We start from the raw sequence: 21,703 nt of genomic DNA on the forward strand, positions 1-21,703 counted from the left end.
TTCATTTATAGTCAGGAATAGCTTTTCCCTTGAAAGAGAACTCTGTGCCAGCTGCTGGGTGCTGATCATTTTTATTTACATTATGTCATGTATTCCCCACCACAACTACGATATAAATCTTTTTTCTTTTCTTTTTTTTTTTTCCCAAAACGGAGTCTTGCTCTGTCACCCGGGCTAGAGTGCAGTGACACCATATCAGCTCACTGCAACCTCCAACTCCCGGATTCAAGCAATTCTCCTGCCTCAGCCTCCTCAGTAGCATGGATTACAGGCACCCACCACCATGCCTGGCTAATTTTTGTATTTTTAGTAGAGACGGGGTTTCACCATGTTGGCCAGGCTGGTCTGGAACTCCTGACCTCGTGATCTGCCCGCCTCCACCTCCCAAAGTGCTGGGCTTATAGGCGTGAGCCACCGCGCCCAGCCTATGACAGAAATCTTATTAGCTCCATGGTTACAAGCAGACAGCCCTGAGGCCGGGAGGAAAGTAACTTCCCCAGAACTTTTTATTTCTTGCACTCTTGGCAATTGTCCCTAGTTGTCTTTTTGTTGATCTCTCTTTAAGACTGTATGCTCCTGGAGGCCAAGGGTGGTGGTGTCTGGCTCAGCATAGCACCTGCCATAATTACAAATGGCAATTATGGAATAAATCAGCTGTTCAAAGCACCAAATCTTGAGCTGGCCCGAAGACTGCGCAGGCAGATTGCGTGCTCAACTCTCCCCTTTTGAAACTGTTAACAATCGTCGTAACTGGAAATGTAACTGTTATACCGCCCCCTTTTATTTATTTATTTTTGAGACGGAGTTTTCGCGCTGTTGCCCAAGCTGGAGTGAGGTGGCGCCCGGCCCTGTTAGCCGGTTATGGAGTAGATCAGCTGCTGCAGGAATTTGGATTCCCCAAACGAACGCCCGAACCCGGCATTGCGCAAATCGTTTCCAAGTAGCCCCAGCTTATTTATCCCTTCTGGGAGGGAGGAACCCAGGGAGGGCCCAACCCGCTTGGTTCCCCAGAAATGCACAACCCGGCGTCCACTCCGGGTCTGGGGGGGTCCCTCCACCGCCAGCCCAGGAAGGCAGTGCCGGGCCTTCGGGACTGAGCAGGCAGGATAGAGCGGTTAGCCCGGACGCTCTTCCGGGTTCTGGGAGGAGGGCCCAGACCTAAGCCCCGCCCCTCCGGGGCGGAGTCACGGCTCGCGACTGGCCTAAATCGCCGCAGGTAATGCGGTCCCGGGCTGGAGGGTTGGGGGCTAGGGTCCCCGGATACCGGGTCTGTTACAGTCTCGGGCAGGGGGTCCGAATCCTTTAGGGGAGTGGGCCCAAGCCGGGTGGAAAGAACTGAGAAGGCCTTCCCTGGCTCCGTCCTGGCCACTTTGACCGAACCAGCCTGTTCTCTCCCGACCCCGTCTCCTATCCCCTAGAACTGCCACGTGGGGATGAGATTTACCGGGCAGGTAGCGGCGGCGGCTGCGGGAGGTCCCGCCCACGTGAAGCCAACCTAACTGAGCTCTGGACTTTGGGGACAGTTGTCAGCGGCCTAGGCCGCAGGTGGGATTTATCCATTCATCTCTCAATCTATTTTCTTTCTTCATTCACTAGCCACTCCCCCACTTCTACTCTATGCCAGGTCCATTGGTAGGTTCTCGAAATGGATCTGACAGGCCCAGCCCTCTAGGAACTTAGTCTAGTGGAGTTTAATCTAGAATCTAGTCTAGAAGCTTTAAATAGATAAACAATACAAATGATTCCTGCAGTGGTGGTGGCTTAATACCTTAAGAGCCCAGTGGGTAGAAGAAGGAAGTAACGTGGAAGGGGGTGAAAGAGAAAAGGGCAAATCAGGGAAGGTTTCACCAGGGAAGGGACTTTTGAACTGGGCTTTGAAGGTTAACTAGGAGTTTGCCAATTTCCCAGAAGGGAAGCGACATTACAAATAGGGGAAGCAGAATAGGCTACAAAATTATGAAAAGGCCTGCCATATTATAAGAACTGCAAAAAAAACCAATAATGCAAGAGATTATGGAGGTGAGTTCACGGAAAAAAGCTTGACAGCAGAAGGCCTTTTTTTTTTTTTTTTTTGAGACGGAGTCTCGCTCTGTCGCCCAGGCTGGAGTGCAGTGGCCGGATCTCAGCTCACTGCAAGCTCCGCCTCCCGGGTTCACGCCATTCTCCGGCCTCAGCCTCCCGAGTAGCTGGGACTACAGGCGCCTGCCACCTCGCCCGGCTAGTTTTTTGTATTTCTTAATAGAGACGGGGTTTCACCGTGTTAGCCAGGATGGTTTCGATCCCCTGACCTCGTGATCCGCCCGTCTCGGCCTCCCAAAGTGCTGGGATTACAGGCTTGAGCCACCGCGCCCGGCCAAAGAAGGCCTTACTTTCTATGCTATGCTGAGGCCAAGATTTATCCTAGAGCTCAGTATTTCTCAGCCTCTTTAAATATTTTGTCCTTTGGGCAGGGAACAGTGGCTCATACCTGTAATCCCAGCTCTTTAGGAGGCTAGGAGTTCGAGACCAGCCTGGACAACATAGGGAAACCCCATTTCTTTTTTTTATTTTATTTTATTTTATTTTTTTTTTTTTGAGACAGAGTCTCGCTCTGTTGCCAGGCTGGAGTGCAGTGGCGTGGTTTCGGCTCACTCACTCTGCCTCTTGGGTTCAAGCAATTTTCATGCCTCAGCCTCGCAAGTAGCTGGGACTACAGGTGCATGCCACCACGCCCAGCTAATTTTTTTTTTTTTTTTTTTTTGTATTTTTAGTAAAGATGGGGTTTCACCATGTTGGCCAGGATGGTATCCATCACCTGACCTTGTGATCCGCCCATCTTGGCCTCCCAAAGTGCTGGGATTACAGGCGTGAGCCACCGTGCCCAGCCCCATTTCTATTTTTAGTTAAAAAATAAGGAGGCCGGGCGCGGTGGCTCAAGCCTGTAATCCCAGCACTTTGGGAGGCCGAGGCGGGTGGATCACGAGGTCAGGAGATCGAGACTATCCTGGCTAACATGGTGAAACCCCGTCTCTACTAAAAATACAAAAAACTAGCCGGGCGTGGTGGCGGGCGCCTGTAGTCCCAGCTACTTGAGAGGCTGAGGCGGGAGAATGGCGTGAACCCGGGAGGCGGAGTTTGCAGTGAGCCGAGATCACGCCACTGCACTCCAGCCTGGGAGACACAGGGAGACTCCGTCTCAAAAAAAAAATAAAAATAAAAATAAATAAATAAATAAATGGCCAGGCTCAGTGGCTCACGCCTATAATCCCAGCACTTTGGGAGCTGAGGCGGGCCAAGTTCAAGACCAGCCTGGCAAACATAGTGAAACCCCGTCTCTATGAAAAAAAAAAAAAAAATTAGCTGGGCATGGTGGCACTTGCCTGTAGTCCTAGCTTATTCGGGAGGCTGAGGCAGGAGAATAGCTTGAACCCGGGAGGCGGACGTTGCAGTGAGCCGAGATCGTGCCACTGCACTCCAGGCTGGGTGACAGAGTGAGACTCCATCTCAATAAATTGATAAATAAAGCTGCTGCCCTGGCACAGTGGCTCACACCTGTAATCCCAGCACTTTCGGAGGCCGCGACGGGCGGATCACTTGAGGTCAGGAGTTTGAGACCAGCTTGGCCAACATGATGAAACCCTGTATCTACTAAAAACACAGAAATTAGCCAGGCGTTTTGGCTGGTGCCTGTAATATGAGCTACTCGGGAGGCTAAGGCCAGACAATTGTTTGAACCCAGGAGGCGGAGGCTACAGTGAGCCACGATCGTGCCACTGCACTCCAGCCTGGGTGACAGAGTGAGACTCCATATCAGAAAAAAATTAAAAAATAAAAAATAACGCCAGGTGCGGTGGCTCACACCTGTAATCGCAGCACTTTGGGAGGCTGAGGCGGGCAGATCACCTGAGGTCAGGAGTTAGTGACCAGCCTGGCCAACATGGTGAAACCCCATCTCTACTAGAAAAACTAGAAAAATGAGCCAGGCGTGGGTGGGCACCTGTAATCTCAGCTATGCAGGAGGCTGAGAAAGGAGAATCATTTGAACCAGGGAGAGGGAGGTTGCAGTAAGCAGAGATCGCACCACTACACTCCAACCTGTGCAACAGAGCGAGACTCCATCTAAAAAAAAATAATAAGAATAAAAATAAAGGCCGGGCGCGGTGGCTCACGCCTGTAATCCCAGAACTTTGGGAGGCCGAGGCGGGTGGATCACAAGGTCAGGAGATCGAGACCATGGTGAAACCCCGTCTCTACTAAAAATAGAAAAAATTAGCCGGGTGCGGTGGCAGGCGCCTGTAGTCCCAGCTACCTGGAGGCTGAGGCAGGAGAATGGCGTGAACCCGGGAGGCGGAGCTTGCAGTGAGCCGAGATTGCGCCACTGCACTCCAGCCTGGGCGACAGACTGAGACTCCGTCTCAAAAAAAAAAAAAAAAAAAAGAATAAAAATAAATACATCAGCCAGGCACAGTGCGTCACCTGAGGTCAGGAGTTCGAGACTAGCCTGACCAACATGGTGAAACTCCATCTCTACTAAAAATACAAAAATTAGCTGGGCATGGTGGCACATGCCTGTAATCCCAGCTACTCAGGAGGCTGAGGGAGGAGAATCGCTTGAACTTGGGAGTCAGAGATTGCCATGAGCCAAGATCGTGCCATTGCACTCCAGCCTGGGCAACAAGAGCAAAAGTCCATCTCAAATAAATAAATAAATAATAAAGATGAAAAGTTGGTGGTGCTTATTCAAATTAGTCAGGCCCTAGAAATTAGTACATTCAACAGGAAAGGTTTAAAAAGGAGGTTGAATTGATTAAGATGATCATCATAAGTGTCTAAAAAGTGCCTTTCTTTCTTATGCATAGGACACCATGAAGCAGTTGCCAGTCTTGGAACCTGGAGACAAGCCCAGGAAAGCAACATGGTCTGTAACGAAGGATCCAGACACAGAAAAGCATGAGTTTTTGTTTCATTTATAAGTAGTTTACTAACATATTTGATCATCAACAAAAAAGGGTAGAGACAAAACCGTCTGCAGTTGCTGGTAATTAGACTCAAACTGTCTGAGCAGGTCTTCAGAGGAAAGATAGGGGGGCAGTAATTATCACAGAGCAGATGTTGATTTTATTAAAATCCATTACCAGAAAGAGTAAGGCACTGACCATCTGGCATCGTCAGCTCCAATGCTGTGTCTTCCCCCGAGCTCTGACTCATTTCTAAGATTTTTAGGAAATTAGATTTGGATTAAACTGGCTTCACTGTTTCTTGGCTGTTTGTTCAACCAACCCTTTATTCAACAATTAACATTGGCCTGATGGGGACAGCTGCTGTGTGGGTGTGGGTGCTGTGTGGGAGGTAGAATTGTAAATAGTCTCTGTGTACTGGGGACTACAGACTAAGCAGGTGATGGTGATGAAATGTGATCTGCTCTAAGGTAGGGCCCACAGAAGGCTGTAGAGAGGTGGCAGTTCTTCAACAGGACCTTGAAGGAGAGACTCCAGTCTGGCTTCCATGCATCTGTCTTGCTATGTACCCAGAATATAGCCAATCATGGCATTTCCTAGTTTAAAACCCTTTTGTACCTCCCTATTGGTGTTGAGATAAAAATCAGACTCCTGGGCTGGGCACAGTGGCTCATGCCTATAATCCCAGCACGTTGGGAGGCCAAGGCGGGTGGCTCTCCTGAGGTCAGGAGTTCGAGACCAGCCTGACCAATATGGTGAAACCCCATCTCAACTACAAATACAAAAATTAGCCAGCGTTGTGGTACATGACTGTAGTCCCAGCTACTAGGGAGGCTGAGACAGGAGAATTGCTTGAATCCGGGAGGTGGAGGTTGCAGTGAGCTGAGATCATGCCATTGTACTCCAGCATGGGCCACAGAGCAAGAATACATCTCAAAAAAAAAAAAAAAAAAAAAAAAAATCAGACTCCTGGCCAGGCGCAATGGCTCATGCCTATAATCCTAGCACTTTGGGAGGCTGAGGTGGGTGGATCACTTGAAGCCAGGAGTTTGAGACCAGTCTGGCCAACATGGCAAAACCCCATCTCTACTAAAAATAGAAAAATTAGCTGGGCGTGGTGGTGCATGCCTGTAATCCCGGCCACTCGGGAGGCTGAGGCAGGAGAATCGCTTGAACCTGGGAGGTGGAGACTACAGTGAGCTGAGATGGTGCCACTGCACTCCAGCCTGGGCAACAGAGGGAGGGAGACTCCGTCTCAAAAACAAACAAACAAACAAAAAATTAGATTTCTTAAACTGGCCCAATGGTCCCTGCTAAATGTTTCTGCCTGTTTTTTCAACCTCAAATCCCATGACTTGTTCCTTTGTTCTCTTTCTCTTCTTTACTCTGCCCTGCACTGTTCCACTCAGGAGCTACTCATGCTGGTCTCTCCGCCCGGACTGCTCTTTCCCTCCACCTTTCGTCCCTCTCTTTGCCCAGCTTATTTTATTTTATTTTTGAGACAAGGTCTTCCTTTGTGGCTAGCCACCCAGGCTGGAATGCAGTGGTACACTTGTGGCTCATCATAGCCTCGATCTCCTGGCCTCAAATAACCCTCCCATCTCCATCTCCCAAGTAACTGGGACTATGGGTATGTACTACCATGCCCAGCTAATTTTTTTTTTTTTTTTAAATAGAGACACAGTCTCTCTATGTTGCCCAGGCTGGTCTCAAACTCCTGGGCTCAGGTGATCTTCCCACTCCAGCCTCCCAAAGTGCTGGGATTACAGGTGTGAGCCACCACACCTGGCCTGCCCAGCTAATTTCTACTCATACTTCAGATCTCTATCCAAATGGTGCTTCTTCAGGAAGCCTTCTCCGATCACCCTATCTCCCTGGCTCCTTACAGGGTGAGACCCTCCTAAGACATGCATGTCCTCATGCTATATATTCTGTACTCCTTTCTACCACAATTGAAGTGAAATAGATAGTTGTGAAACTGTTTAATGTTTCTTTTCCCACCTAGTCTGTAAGGCCTATCAAGGCAGGGACTTTTTTTTTGTAATATCCACCATCTCTGGATGGCCGTGTGCTTTTGGGATAAATTACTCAACCTTCCTAAGCTTCAGTTCCTCCGTTGTAAAACTCAGATGATGGTAACAGCTGTTATCTTCAAAGAGTGTTTGTGTTTTTGTTTTTGAGACAGAGTCTCACTCTATCGCCAGGTTGGAGTGCAGTGGCACGATCTCGGCTCACTGCAACTTCCGCCTCCCTGGTTCAAGCAATCCTGCCTCAGCCTCCCGAGTAGCTAGGACTGCAGGCGCGCACCACCACACCCAGGTAATTTTTGTATTTTTAGTAGAGACGGGGTTTCATCATGTTGGCCAGGATGGTCTTGATCTCTTGACCTCATGATCTGCCTGCCTCGGCCTCCCAATGTGCTGGGATTACAGGTGTGAGCCACTGCGCCCGGCCCTCAAAGGGGTTTTGTGTAGATTAAGTGACATCAGAATAGAGATCTGAATGGGAAACAGATTTGGCCACCACTGATGAATATATAGATGAGTGGTAATTGAAGTTATTACTACAGATAACATTAATCAGGTAAGCAAATGTAAACTGAGGAAAACAGAACTCAAGGTTGACTGAGAGTCAGGAGGTGGCTGGTAGGGAAGGAGTAGGAGAAAGAAGCAGAAAGGACAGCCAGAAAGGTGAGTGCAGAACCAAAGGAAGGGATGTGGGAAAGCCAGGCTGGGAGAAAGGCACAAGAAGAAGGGAGTCCCAAACACCAGAGAGGTCAAATAAGACAGGGCCTGAAAAACAGCTACAGAAATTTGTTTTCCAATCAGGAAGCTTGAAGTGTGTTTTCTCAGTCAGCATTCAGAGTCACTGTGGAGAGTGGAATGGGCCGAGTGCAGTGGGCACATCCCTATAATCTTAGGACTTAGGGAGACCAGGGCAGAAGGATTGCATGAGGCTGGGCGTTCAAGACCAACCTGGCCAACATAGCGAGACCCCTGTCTCTACTTAAAAAAATATAGAGAGACTCTGGCTGGGCACAGTGGCTCACGCCTGTAATCTCAGCACTTTGGGAGGCTGAGGCAGGTGGATCACAAGATCAGGAGTTCGAGACCAGCCTGGCCAACATAGTGAAACCCCGTCTCTACTAAAAATACAAAAATTAGCCAGGCATGGTGGTGTGTACCTGTAGTCCCAGCTGCTCAGGAGGCTGAGACAGGAGAATCGCTTGAAGCCAGGAAGCGGAGGTTATGGTGAGCCAAGATTGCACTACTGCACTCTAGCCTGGGCAACAGAGTGAGACTCCATCTCAAAAAAAAGAAAAAAGAGAGAGAGAGAGAATGGAATGACCAAATCCTGTATGTGATTTTTCAGAGTGCTAGCTTTGGCTTCCATCAGATTGAGTTTTATGAGTAATCTGGAAAAGCTCTGAAATCAGTAAATTCTGGATAATTTTTTTGATGGGGAGGAATCATTGGCTTGTGGCAAGAGCCCCGGGGCTGTTGGTTCCCATGTGGTGGCACATAAAGCTCTCGCCACCATTTATTGAGTCCTTCACTGCCCTGTTTTGACCTCTTGTCTTAGTCTTCATAATGATCTTTTGCAGTAAGAACTATTGCTGTCCTCATTTCACAAATGAGTAAACTAAAGTTCAGAAAGGTTAAGTGACTTCCAAAAGGTCACACATCGAGGAAGTACCTGAGCTGGAATTTGAACCAAATCTGTCTGAATTCACACACCATGTTCACAGCCACCATCCTGTGCCAAGACACATCACTGAACATTTCTGGAGATCAGTTTCCCTATCTACCAAATGGGGAAAAATATAGCCCAGTGCATTCCTACCAGATAACTGTGAGATGAAGACAGTGACAAAATGGAAAAGTCAAAGACTATGTGCAAAGGGGAGGTACTATTATTAATTGGAGAAGTGCTGCTTTGTTGGGTACAATTTGAAGTGTCTGCATAAGACCCTTCATTCTGGGGCCGGGCGCGGCGGCTCAAGCCTGTAATCCCAGCACTTTGGGAGGCCGAGATGGGCGGATCACAAGGTCAGGAGATGAAGACCATCCTGGCTAACATGGTGAAACCCCGTCTCCACTAAAAAATACAAAAAACTAGCCGGGCGAGGTGGCGGGCGCCTGTAGTCCCAGCTACTCGGGAGGCTGAGGCCGGAGAATGGTGTAAACCCGGGAGGCGGAGCTTGCAGTGAGCTGAGATCCGGCCACTGCACTCCAGCCTGGGCGACAGAGCAAGACTCCGTCTCAAAAAGAAAAAAAAAAAAAAAAGACCCTTCATTCTGGTGAATATTTCATGAGGAATGGAAAGAACACACTACTGCGTTTATTCTGTGCTCAGGCCTCCTGAATACATCCTTCCTTTGGCAGGTACACCTTGACTCTCCCTGGTGACAGCCCCTGTGCTCGAGTTGGCCACAGCTGTTCGTATTTACCCCCAGTTGGTAATGCCAAGAGAGGAAAGGTCTTCATCGTTGGCGGAGCAAATCCAAACAGAAGCTTCTCAGACGTGCACGCCATGGATCTGGGTAAGACCAGAGCTGCGGAGTACGTGCCCTGTGGCCAGAGAACAGGGCTGTGTGCTGCTAGCCATTAGCAGGGCATTCCTAAAAACACCAGCAGGGTTTTCCTATAAGAAAAAATGGCCAGGGCTAGGTCCAGTGGCTCACGCCTCTAGTTCCAGCACTGTGGGAGGCCAAGGCGGGCGGATCGCCTGAGGTTAGAGTTTGAAACCAGCCTGACCGATATGATGAAACCCCGTCTCTACTAAAAATACAAAAAAAATTAGCCGGGTGTGGTGGTGGGCACCTGTAGTCCCAGCTACTCAGGAGGCTGAGACAGGAGAATTACTTGAACCACGGAGACAGAAGTTACACCGAGCCAAGATCGTGCTACTGCACTCCAGCCTGGGCGACAGAGCGAGACTCAGTCTCAAAAAAAAAAAAAAAGAAAGAAGAAAAAATGAACATCACTGACAGATCCCTAAGGTTTCTCAGCAGGTTCCTGGCACACAGTCATCTGACAAATACCTCCTTGTTTAGGGGAAGAGAACCCTTATGGAGCCTTGGTTGTCCAGCCATTTATTCATCAAATATTTCCATAGGATACATTGATGACTACCACCACTCATTCTATCCACATATCCAATATATCACTAAGCCCTACTTATCTCTTATCTTTGTTTTTTTTGAGATGGAGTTTCGCTTTTATTGCCCAGGCTGGAGTGCAGTGGCACGATCTTCGCTCACTGCAACCTCCACCTCCCAGGTTCAAGCAATTCTCCTGCCTCAGCCTCCTGAGTAGCTGGGATTACAGGCATGCACCACCATGCCCAGCTAATTTTTTTTTTTTTTTTTTTTTGAGACGGAGTCTTACTCTGTCGCCAAGGCTGGAGCCATGCAGTGGCGCGATCTCAGCTCACTGCAACCTGAGCCTTCTGGGTTCAAGCAATTCTCCTGCCTCAGCCTCCTGGGTAGCTGGGATTACAGGCGCCCACCACTACTCCCAGCTAATCTTTTGTATTTTTAGTAGGGACTGGGTTTCACCATGTTGGCCAAGCTGGTCTCGAACTCCAGACCTCGTGATTTGTCCTCCTCGGCCTCCCAAAATGCTGGGATTACAGGCATGAGCCACCGCGCCTGGCCCCAACCTCATTTCTTGGCTCTCTCCAACCCACATATCTCTCATCTTTATCCATGTCTGTCCATTTCCACTACTGCTACTGTAGTCCAAGCCACTGTTGTCTCTCAACTAGACTTACAATAGCCTCCTCACCCATCTCCCTGCTTCCAAGTTTACCCACTATACAGTATATTTTCTGTACCTAGCCAGCGAATATCATCTAAAATACAAATCTGACCAGGTCACTCCGTATTTCAGACCTTTCTCAACCTCACCTTTTTTTTTTTTTTTTTTTAGATCTAGTCTTGCTCTGTGGCCCAGGCTGGAGTGCAGTGGTACCGTGAACTCGGCTCACTGCAACCTCTGCCCCCTGGTTTCAAGCAATTTTCCTGCCTCAGCCTCCTGAATAGCTGGGATTACAGGTGCGTGCCATCACACCCGGCTAATTTTTGTATTTTTAGTAGAGACGGGGTTTCACCATGTTAATCAGGCTGGTCCTCAAATCCTGACCTTGTGATCCTCCCACCTCAGCCTCACAAAGTGCTGGTATTATGGGTGTGAGCCACCGCACTGGCCTTTTTTTTTTTTTTGCGGCAGCGTGTCACTCTGTCACCCAGACTGGAGTGCAGAGGCATAATCTTGGCTCACAGCAACCTCTGCCTCACGGGTTCAAGTAATTCTCCTGTCTTAGCCTCCCACTAAGCTGCTATTACAGGTGCGTGCCACCAGCCTGGCTGATTTTTGTATTTTTAGTAGAGATGGGGTTTCACCATGTTGGCCAGGCTGGTCTCGAACTTCTGACCTCAAGTAATCTGCCTGCGTCGGCCTCCCAAAGTGCTGGGGTTACAGGTGTAAGCCACTGCGCCCGGCTCCAACCTCATTTCTTGGCTCTCTCCAACCCACATTTGCTGCACTGGATGTCCTTCAGTTCTTTGAACACGGCTTGAGCTCTCTGGCCTCCATGCCTTTGCACACACAGATCCCTCTGCTAGGAATGTTTTTCCCTTTTCTTATCATCTGGCTACTCTATATCTTTCAGATTTCAGATTAAATGTCTCTTCTGCCAGGAATCTTTCCCGTTACCTCTGGACTCGTTCAGGCACTACATGACTCTGTATGTCCATAGTCTCATGTGCTCTTCTATCCTATCTGCCTTCACAGCCCTATCACATGTGATTGTTTCCTGTCCATCTGCCCCACAAGAACATAAGCTCCTTAGAAACAGGTAGCATGTTTTCCTCATCATTGTATCCCAGACACTACCACAGGGCTTACAACAGAGTGGGTGCTCTGTAAGTATTTGAATGAATGAATGAATGAATGAATGAACCTGCTAATAAGAAACGATTATTAGCTGGGCGCAGTGGCTCATGCCTGTAATCCCAGCACTTTGGGAGGCTGAGGCAGGCAGATCATGAGGTGAGGAGATGGAGACCATCCTGGCCAACATGGTGAAACCTTGTCTCTACTAAAAATACAAAAAAAATTAGCTGGGCGTGATGGCATGTGCCTGTAGTCCTAGCTGAGGCAGGAGAATCACTTGCATCTGGGAGGCAGAGGTTGCAGTGAGCCGAGATTACACCACTGCACTACAGTCTGGTGACAGAGCAAGACTCTGTCTCAAAAACATAAAATAAAATAAAATAAAATAAAATAAAGAAACCATTATTCTTTGCTCTACACAAGGGCAGAAGTTGAACAATGGTGGCCCACTTACATATTTTGTTAGGTCCACGTAACATTTCCAGATTGTTTTAATCTTAAGGTGTTTTTTTTTTTGTTTTTTTTTTTTGAAATGGAGTCTCAAACTGTCATCCAGGCTGGAGCGCAGTGGCATGATCTTGGCTCACTGCAACCTCCACCTCCTGGGTTAAAGTGATTCTCCTGGGCCAGGCACCGTGGCTCACGCCTGTAATCCCAGCACTTTGGGAGGCCGAGGCGGGCAGATCATGAGGTCAGGAGATTGAGACCATGCTGGCTAACACGGTAAAACCCCATCTCTACTAAAAATACAAAAAAAATTAGCCAGGCTTGGTGGTGGGCATCTGTAGTCCCAGATACTCGGGAGGCTGAGACAGGAGAATGGCATGAACCTGGGAGGCGGAGGTTGCAGTGAGCTGAGATCGAGCCACTGCACTCCAGCCTGGGTGACAGAGCGATACTCCGTCTCAAAAAAAAAAAAAAAAAGTGATTCTCCTGCCTCATACTCCCAAGTAGCTGGGACTACAGGTGCGTGCCATCATGCCCCGCTGATTTTTGTGTTTTTAGTAGAGATGGGGTTTCACCATGTTGGCCAGTCTGGTCTTAAACTCCTGACCTCAAGTGATCCACCCACCTCGGCCTCCCTAAGTGCTAGGATTACATGCATAAGCCACCACACCCAGCCTAATCTTAAATTGTTTACCAACCAATCATGCAGAAATCTATATAGACATTTAAATGGTTTGGCTTCTCTTGATAATGTTGGAAAATCTAACGTCATTAGGCCTGCTTGTCTACATGGCAACAATTATTTGGAACTGAGCTGCCACCTATCAAGAGGGCTCTTTTTCTCCAGTTTGCCACAGTCTTTGTTACTCCTGCCTAGGCATTTGAATTTCTACTCCCTGCACTAAAAAAATCAAAGGTAGGCTGGACGAAGTGTAATCCCCCAGCACTTTAGGAGGCCGAGGCGGGTGGATCACTTGAGGTCAGGAGTTCGAGGCCAGCCTGGCCAACATGGTGAAACCCCCATCTCTACTAAAAATACAAAAATTAGCCAGGCATGGTGGCGCACGCCTGTAATCCCAGTTACTCGGGAGGCTGAGGCAGGAGAATCGCTTGAGCCTGGGAGGCGGAGGTTGTAGTGAGCTGACATTGCGCCAGTGTACTCCTTGCTCCAGAGCAAGACTCCATCTCAAAAAAAAAAAAATTCAAAGGTAAATTAAATCACTTCTAGTCCTCAATTACATTAAATTAGTTCAGTTACGTCTTTATTGCAACCTATTAATATCTTGGTGACCCTGGCTACACCATCTCAACCATCTGGACCTCCGTGCCCTATAAAGTAGGGATAATAACTTGCTTCAGATCTAACAAGATAATGCCTGTAAAGGTCTTGTATAATTGCTTAACCCAGTGAAATAACTACTATTAATAATAAAGGTTAGGCTTTTTTTGTTTGTTTGTTTGTTTTTTGAGACAGAGTCTCACTCTGTCACCCAGGCTGGAGTGCAGTGAGATCTCGGCTCACTGCAAGCTCCGCCTCCCAGGTTCACGCCATTCTCCTGCCTCAGCCTCCTGAGTAGTTGTGACTACAGGCGCCCGCCACCACGCCTGGCTAATTTTTAGTAGAGATGGGATTTCACCTTGTTAGCCAGGATGGTCTTGATCTCGTGACCTCGTGATCCGCCTGCCTCGGCCTCCCAGAGTGCTGGGATTACAGGCATGAGCCACTGTTCCTGGCCAAGGTTAGGTATTATTATTCTGTGAACTTGTTTTAGCCAGCCATCATTTATTTGCAAGTAACAGAATCCCACTTAAACCACAGGAAAAAGAAGGAATTTATTTAGTCAGATACAGGCGTGTTTCTTTCTTTTTCTTTTTTTTTTTTGAGATGGAGTCTTGCTGTCTTCCCAGACTGGAGTACAGTGGCACAATCTCAGCTTGCTGCAACCTCTGCTTGGTTAACCAAGTAAAATAACCCTGGGTTCAAGCAATTCCCCTGCCTCAGCCTCCCAAGTAGCTGGGACTACAGGCACATGCCACTACACTCGGCTAATTTTTTTGTATTTTAGTAGAGACGAGGTTTCACCATGTTGGCCAGGATGGTCTCGATCTTCTGACCTCGTGATCCACCCACCTGGGCCTCCCAAAGTGCTGGGATTACAGGCGTGAGCCACTGCGCCTGGCCGATACAGGCGTGTTTCAAAGAATTCAAGGACAGGAAGTAGAGCCCAGGATCATGAGAAAGTGGAAGCACTTGATCTGATTGGCTCATTCTGGTTTCATTGGCTACCTTCAACCCAATCAGCTAAAGCTACAAAGTCAAAGTGTAGTGCAAACATATCATCTGGGATCTACCCTTGTGGTTGACAAAGTGGGGACAGTTTCCATAGAACAGGGTCTATGGGCTAGGCAGACAGCCCCCTAAGTATCTATTATAGAACTTTCTGGAGGTTGACAACATGCCCTTTAAGTGATTCATTTATGTTTATGGCCATCTTCTCACAACCATCCCCAAGTGTGCCAACCAGTATAACAGTTGGCAGCCCCAATCTAGGAACTGGGTGAAATGTTTTCCAGGAAAACACCAGTGGGACTTAGTTACCTGCAAGGGCCTCTTGCCCCGCTATGAACATGCTAGCTTCATTCCCTCCTGCACATCTGACCATATCTGGGTATTTGGAGGTGCCAACCAATCAGGAAATCGAAATTGTCTACAAGTCCTGAATCCTGGTAAGTAGCCAAAGCTTATTTTATTTATGTACATATAAATGTTCGTGTGTGTGTGTGTGTGTGTGTGTGTATACATATATCCAATTATAATTCCAGTACATTTGGATTATACTGATTACCATTTAACTTTGCTGACATCATAGAAAATAGGAATTTTAACTTTTAGCATAATCTGAAAACAACAGAATAAAAACAATTGTTGGTAACACGTACAATTTTTAACTTGTTAAATGTCAAAGCTGGAAGAGACTTCAGAGAACAGCTATGCCAAATGGGCAACTCAGGTTTATCAAGGGGAAAGTGACTTTCCTAAAGTCACAAGAGGCCTGGCATAGTAGCTCACGCCTGTAATCCCAGCACTTTGGGAGGCCGAGGCAGGCGGATCAGTTGAGGTCAGGAGTTTGAGATCGGCCTGGCCAATATGGTGAAACCCCATCTCTACTAAAAATACAAAAATGAGCTGGGCATGGTGGTGGGCATCTATAATCCCAGCTACTCAGAAGGCTGAGGCAGGAGAATCGCTTGAACCCGGGAGGCGGAGATTGCAGTGAGCTGGGATCGTGCCACTGCACTCCAGCCTGGGCAACAGGGTGAGACTCTGTCTCAAAAAAAATAGGAAAGAAAAATTTTTAAAAATAAAGTCACAAGAGAGTCAGTGGCTGAGCCAGGCTTAGAACCCAAGTCACCTAGATTAGTGGTCCTCCAGTAAGGTCCTCCAAAGGTCCTCCCTGGGAGACATTTGGCCATATCTGAAAACATTTTGGGTTATCACAACTGGGGGTAGGGCGGGCTACTGGCTTCTAGGGGTAGAGGCCAGATATGTCGTGTATATATCCTGTCACGCCTAAGACAGCCACCACAGGGAAGAATTATCTGGTCTAAAATGTCAGTAGTGCCAAAGTTAAGAAACACTGACGTGGATCCTCCTAGTATGTTTCTTTTAGCCAAAAGTAGAAAGTTCCTAACTTGTCTCACTGACAAGACATTTTGTTTGTTCGTTTTGTTTGTTTGTTTTTGTTTTTCATACCTTCCTGTTTCCATCACTGGCAGTTTTATATAGAGGAAGCAGTTTGGGAACATCACAACTGATAGGAGGTGGCTAAACCACCTGTGGGGAAGTGAACTTGTCTTTTTGCCTTTTGTTTGTTTTTGTTTTTCTCTTTACAAATATTATTTATGTTCATTGTAAAATACTTGAAAAATACAAATAAGTGGGAAAAGTCATCCACAATCCTATTATATTAAGGCTATTAACAACTTTCTGTTTTTTTTTTTTTTTTTTTTTTGAGACGGCGTTTCACTCTTGTTGCCCAGGCTGGAGTGCAATGGTGCAATCTCGGCTCACTGCAACCTCTGCCTCCTGGGTTCAGGCGATTCTCCTGCGGGATTACAGGCATGCGCCACTATGCCTGGCTAATTTTGTATTTTTAGCAGGGATGGGGTGTCTCCATGTTAGCCAGGCTGGTCTCGAATTCTTGATCTCAGGTGATCTGTCCACCTCGGCCTCCCAAAGTGCTGGAATTACAGATGTGAGCCAATGTGCCCGACCCAACTTTCTGTCTTCTTCCTGTCTTTTCTCTGTTTTCACAAGCCTGAGATCATACTATATTTACACGTTCATAACTTTTTCCTTTTAATTTCATAATGCCAGGAGAAATAGGTGATTTTTTTTGGCTTTAGCAAAAATAATTGATTTGTTATTAATAACAGTGCTTTGTTAATATCATATCATTTGTTTGTTTTGTTTTGGGTTTTTTTGTTGTTGTTAACTTTTTTTTTTTTTTTTTCAAGGCAGGGTCTCACTCTTTTGCCTAGGCTGGGATGCAGTGGTTTGATCACAGCTCACTGCAGCCTCGACCATCCAGGCTCAGGTGATCCTCCTAGCTCAGCCTCCCAGGTAGCTGGGACTACAGGCGCTTGCCACCATGCCTAGCTAATTTGTTTGTATTTTTTGTAGAGACAGGGTTTTGCCATGTTGCCCATGCTGGTCTCAAACTCCTGGGGTCAAGCAATTTGCCTGCCTCAGCCTCCCAAAGTGTTAAGATTACAGACATGAGCCACTGCACCTGGCCAACATCATTTTTAATGGCTGTATCATGCTCCATTATATATAAAATACTCCATAATACCGTAATTCCTCCATTTATGAACATTTAGTTTCTTTCAGGTTTTTACCATTATAATTAACAAAGCAGTGAACATCTTCATTCAGAAGTCATAGACTGTATTTCAAATTATTTTCTTAGGGTTCCTGCCAAGCAATAAAAAGACTAGGTAAAATATTGTGAACCTTTTCAAGGTTTTGATACATACTACCAAATTGCTCTCCAGAAAGATTTTTCCAGTTTATCCTTTCTCCAACTGTGTTTAACAATGTTTCTTTCATTACTGACCAGCACTGAATTTATCAGTTTTAAACATTGCTAATTTGATAGGCAAAAAAACTTGTGCACAGTTTAAATATGCATTTTGGGCCAGCGCGGTGGCTCACACCTGTAATCCCAGCACTTTGGGAGGCTGAGGTGCGCCGATCACCTGAAGTCAGGAGTTTGAGAGCAGCCTGGCCAACATGGTGAAACCCTGTCACTACTAAAAATACAAAAATTAGCCTGTAGTCCCAGCTACTGATGAGGGTGAGGCAGGAGGATCGCTTGAACCCAGGAGGCAGAGGTTGCAATGTGCCGAGATCGTACCACAGCCTGAGCAATGAGTGAGACTCCCTGTCAAAAAAGCATTTTTTGACCTGGACATTTTTCACATGTCAGCCAACTCTTGCTCAGTTCCCTCTATCAACAATATATTTGGGGTGTTGCCCACCTAATGCATTTGTTGAGTATTGCCCGATAAAAAAATAAAAATTAAAAAAAAATCTATTTGTACAATAGTTGGTCAGAGTTCAGGAACTAGGACCAAATTTTCTTACATGTCAAGTATTTAAATTCCTTCAGCATATTTAGACAGTATGTTATCTTTCAATTTGATTTATTTGTTTGGGTATGTATTTCCTGTCGTCCCTCCTCCTCCCTGCCCTCCCTCTATGGAACATAAGTGCTTCGAAGGGAAGAGTTTGTTTATTGTTGAATATTCAGGGTACAGAACACTGTCAGAAATAGAGTAGACACGGCGGGGCATGGTGGCTCACGCCTGTAATCCCAACACTTTGGGAGGATGAGGAGGGCAGATCACAAGGTCAGGAGTTCCAGACCAGCCTGACCAACATACTGAAACCCCGTCTCTACTAAAAATACAAAAAAAAAAAAAAAAAAAATTAGCTGGGCGTGGTGGCAGGTGCCTGTAGTCCCAGCTACTTGGGAGGCTGAGGCAGGAGAATCGCTTGAACCTGGGAGGTGGAGGTTGCAGTAAGCTGAGATTGCGCCACTGCACTCCAGCCTGGGTGACAGAGTGAGACTCCGTCTCAAAACAAAAAAGAAGAAGAAAGAGAGACACTTGGCAGACCATTTGGCTAATTGTGAAGCCAATTTGCTTGGAGGAGTAGCAGTATGATGTGGTGGTTAAGGGCACAGATGAGGGTCTCTGCTTTGCTAGGCACTAACTATGTCCTTGGACAAGTGACTTAATCTCTCTCTGCCTCTGTGTTCTGTCACGTTGGATAATAACAGTTTCTGCCTTGTTAATTTGTCAAGGATTTAAATAAACTCAGTATCTGGCACATAATTAATGCTCAATAATTGTGGTAGTTGGTGTAGTTAAGGTTTGGCAAAGGGAAATCAGTTCTAGAACCCTGGCCTTTCGATTTTCAACAGTGGTATCCATTGAAATAAAATACAGTGAGAATTTGGAAAGCTTTTGTCAAAGAGGGTGATTTTATTTTATTTTATTTTATGTTATTTTATTTTATTTTATTTTTTTGAGACAGAGTCTCGCTCTGTTGCCGAGGCTGGAGTGCAGTGGTGCAATCTCAGTTCACTGCAACCGCCGCCTCCTGGGTTCAAGCGATTCTCCTGCCTCAACCTCCTGTGGAGCTGGGATTACAGGTCCCCACTACCATGCCTGGCTAATTTTAGTAGAGATGGGGTTTCACCCGATGTTGGCCAGGCTGGTCTCGAACTCCTGACCTCAAGTGATCCGCCTGCCCTGGCCTCCCAAAGTGCTGGGATTACAGGCAAGAGCCACTGCACCCAGCCTGACCCCATTCTTGTACTTACGGCTTTTAAATCTTCGGGATTTTGGACCGTCTTGGCAAATCCTAAGTATCATCTTCATTCTTCCTTGATGTTTGTGAGTATGAGATCCCTGCCCAAAACTAGGCTGTCCCCACCTGGGATTGGAGTCTGAAAACTGACTTCACTCAGCCCCAGAGTCAAGGTCAGAAGCCCCTCAACCTCGGTATTTTAAGTGCCTTCATTCTCTCTGGCCCAGAAACCAGGATGTGGACCACGCCAGAAGTGACCAGCCCCCCACCATCCCCAAGAACATTCCACACATCATCCGCAGCCATTGGAAACCAGCTATATGTCTTTGGGGGCGGAGAGAGAGGTGCCCAGCCTGTGCAGGACACGAAGCTGCACGTGTTTGACGCAAGTATGGACTGGTGGGCACCTTGGGGCTGGTCAGGGCCATCCCAGTCTACAAATTACCTAATGTAGGAAGCAGAAGTTAAAAAAGGAAAGCCTGCTGGGCGCGGTGGCTCACACCTGTAATCCCAGCACTTTGGGAGGCCGAGGCGGGCGGATCACAAGGTCAGGAGATCGAGGCCACGGTGAAACCCCGTCTCTACTAAAAATACAAAAAATTAGCCGGGGGCGGTGGCGGGCGCCTGTAGTCCCAGCTACTTGGGAGGCTGAGGCAGGAGAATGGCAGGAACCCGGGAGGCGGAGCTTGCAGTGAGCTGAGATCCCGCCACTGCGCTCCAGCCAGGGGGACAGAGCGGGACTCCGTCTCAAAAAAAAAAGGAAAGCCTGTTTCACTTCTAGACTTCTTTGTTATATCTCTTACCTGGTATCTTTTTCCCACAGCAAAATTGGCATTTAAAAAGGGATAATGAGGCCTGGTGCCCCAGAGCTTTGGGAGGCTGAGGCAAGTGGATCACTTAAGGTCAGGAGTTCGAGAACAGCCTGGCCAACATACCTGGTCTCTACTAAAAATTAAAAAAGTATCCGGGCATGATGGCACGCACCTGTAATCCCAGTTACTGAGGAGGCTGAGGCAGGAGAATCGCTTAAACCCAGGAGGAGGAGGTTTCAGTGAGCCAAGATGGGGCCACTGCACTCAGCCTGAGTAACATACACTGTCTCAAAAAATAAATAAATAAATAAATAAATAAATAAATAAATAAATAAATAAATAAATAAAACTAAAAAGATAGGCCGGGCACGGTGGCTCACGCCTGTAATCCCAGCACTTTGGGACGCCGTGGCGGGAGGATCACCTGAGATCAGGAGTTTGAAACCAGCCTAGCCATCATGGCAAAACCCCGTCTCTACTAAAAATACAAAAACTGTCTGGGTGCAGCGGTGGGTGCCTGTAATCCCAGCTACTCGGGAGGCTGAGTCAAGAGAATCACTTGAACTCGGGAGGCGGAGATGGCAGTGAGCCAAGATCGTACCAGATCGTACCACTGGACTCCAAGTGAGCCAAGATCGTACCACTGCACTCCAGCCTGGGTGACGGAGTGAGACTCTGTCTCAAAAAAAAAAAAAAAAAGAGGGCCGGGCGCGGTGGCTCAAGCCTGTAATCCCAGCATTTTGGGAGGCCGAGACGGGCGGATCACGAGGTCAGGAGATCGAGACCATCCTGGCTAACACGGTGAAACCCCGTCTCTACTAAAAAATACAAAAAACTAGCCTGGCGCGGTGGCAGGCGCCTGTAGTCCCAACTACTCGGGAGGCTGAGGCAGGAGAATGGCGTGAACCCGGGAGGCGGAGCTTGCAGTCAGCTGAGATCCGGCCACTGCACTCCAGCCTGGGCCGCAGAGCGAGACTCCGTCTCAAAAAAAAAAAAAAAAAAAAAAAAAAGAAAAAGAACAGAGATAATTCTATATGTTACATTTGCATCCTGAATTTTTCACTTAAGTATTGTTCCATGCAATCAGAAAGTCTTCACCAACATTTTGAAATTATTATTATTATATAAATATAAATATTAGAGTCAGGGTCTCACTGCATTGCCAAGGCGGGTCTCAAACTCCTAGCCTCAAGTGATCCTTCAGCTTTGGTCCCTCAAAGTGCTGGCATTATAGGCATTGAGCCACACCACCTGGCCTTCACCATCATTTTTAATAAGTGCTTAGGTTGGGCGCGGTGGCTCGTGCCTGTAATCCCAGCATTTTGGGAGGCCAAGGCAGGTGGATCACAAGGTCAGCAGTTTGAGACCAGCCTGGCCAAGCTGGTGAAACCCCTTATCTACTAAAAATACAAAAATCAGCTGGGCACGGTGGTGGGTGCCTATAATCCCAGCTACTCAGGAGGCTGAGGCAGCAGAATTGCTTGAACCCAGGAAGCGGAGGTGGGTGGATTACCTGAGGTCAGGGTTCAAGACCAGCCTGGGCAACATGGTGAAACCCTGTCTCTACTAAAAATACAAAAAATTAGCTGGATGCGGTGGCGGGCACCTGTAATCCCAGCTACCAGGGAGGCTGAGGCAGGAGAATCCCTTGAACCTGGGAGGTGGAGGTTGCAGTGAGCCCTGATCATGCCACTGCATTCTAGCCTGGGCGACAGAACAAGGCTCCAT

General features: G+C 47.4%; 1 protein-coding gene across 8 annotated transcripts in view; it reads left to right on the forward strand.

The window, feature by feature from the left end:
• The first annotated feature begins 1,086 nt into the window (after positions 1–1,086).
• Positions 1,087–21,703, forward strand: part of LOC105464088 (Rab9 effector protein with kelch motifs) — a 35,765-nt gene continuing 15,148 nt past the window's right edge. Inside the window, exons 1-5 of one of the 8 annotated variants that reach the window (XM_071078332.1) lie at positions 1,087–1,216; positions 4,839–4,897; positions 9,323–9,480; positions 14,858–15,010; positions 19,391–19,552. In XM_071078332.1, coding sequence (XP_070934433.1) covers positions 4,845–4,897; positions 9,323–9,480; positions 14,858–15,010; positions 19,391–19,552 — 526 coding nt within the window. In that variant the 5' untranslated portion in view covers positions 1,087–1,216; positions 4,839–4,844. Of the gene's footprint in view, positions 1,546–1,622; positions 2,020–4,838; positions 4,898–7,121; positions 7,257–9,322; positions 9,481–14,857; positions 15,011–19,390; positions 19,553–21,703 lie in introns of those variants that run through there. The other 7 variants (XM_071078333.1, XM_071078334.1, XM_071078338.1 and 4 more) reach the window with 7 other exon arrangements.

Source organism: Macaca nemestrina, chromosome 14, assembly GCF_043159975.1.
Source record: "Macaca nemestrina isolate mMacNem1 chromosome 14, mMacNem.hap1, whole genome shotgun sequence".
In the NCBI taxonomy this organism is placed as follows: Eukaryota; Metazoa; Chordata; class Mammalia; order Primates; family Cercopithecidae; genus Macaca; species Macaca nemestrina.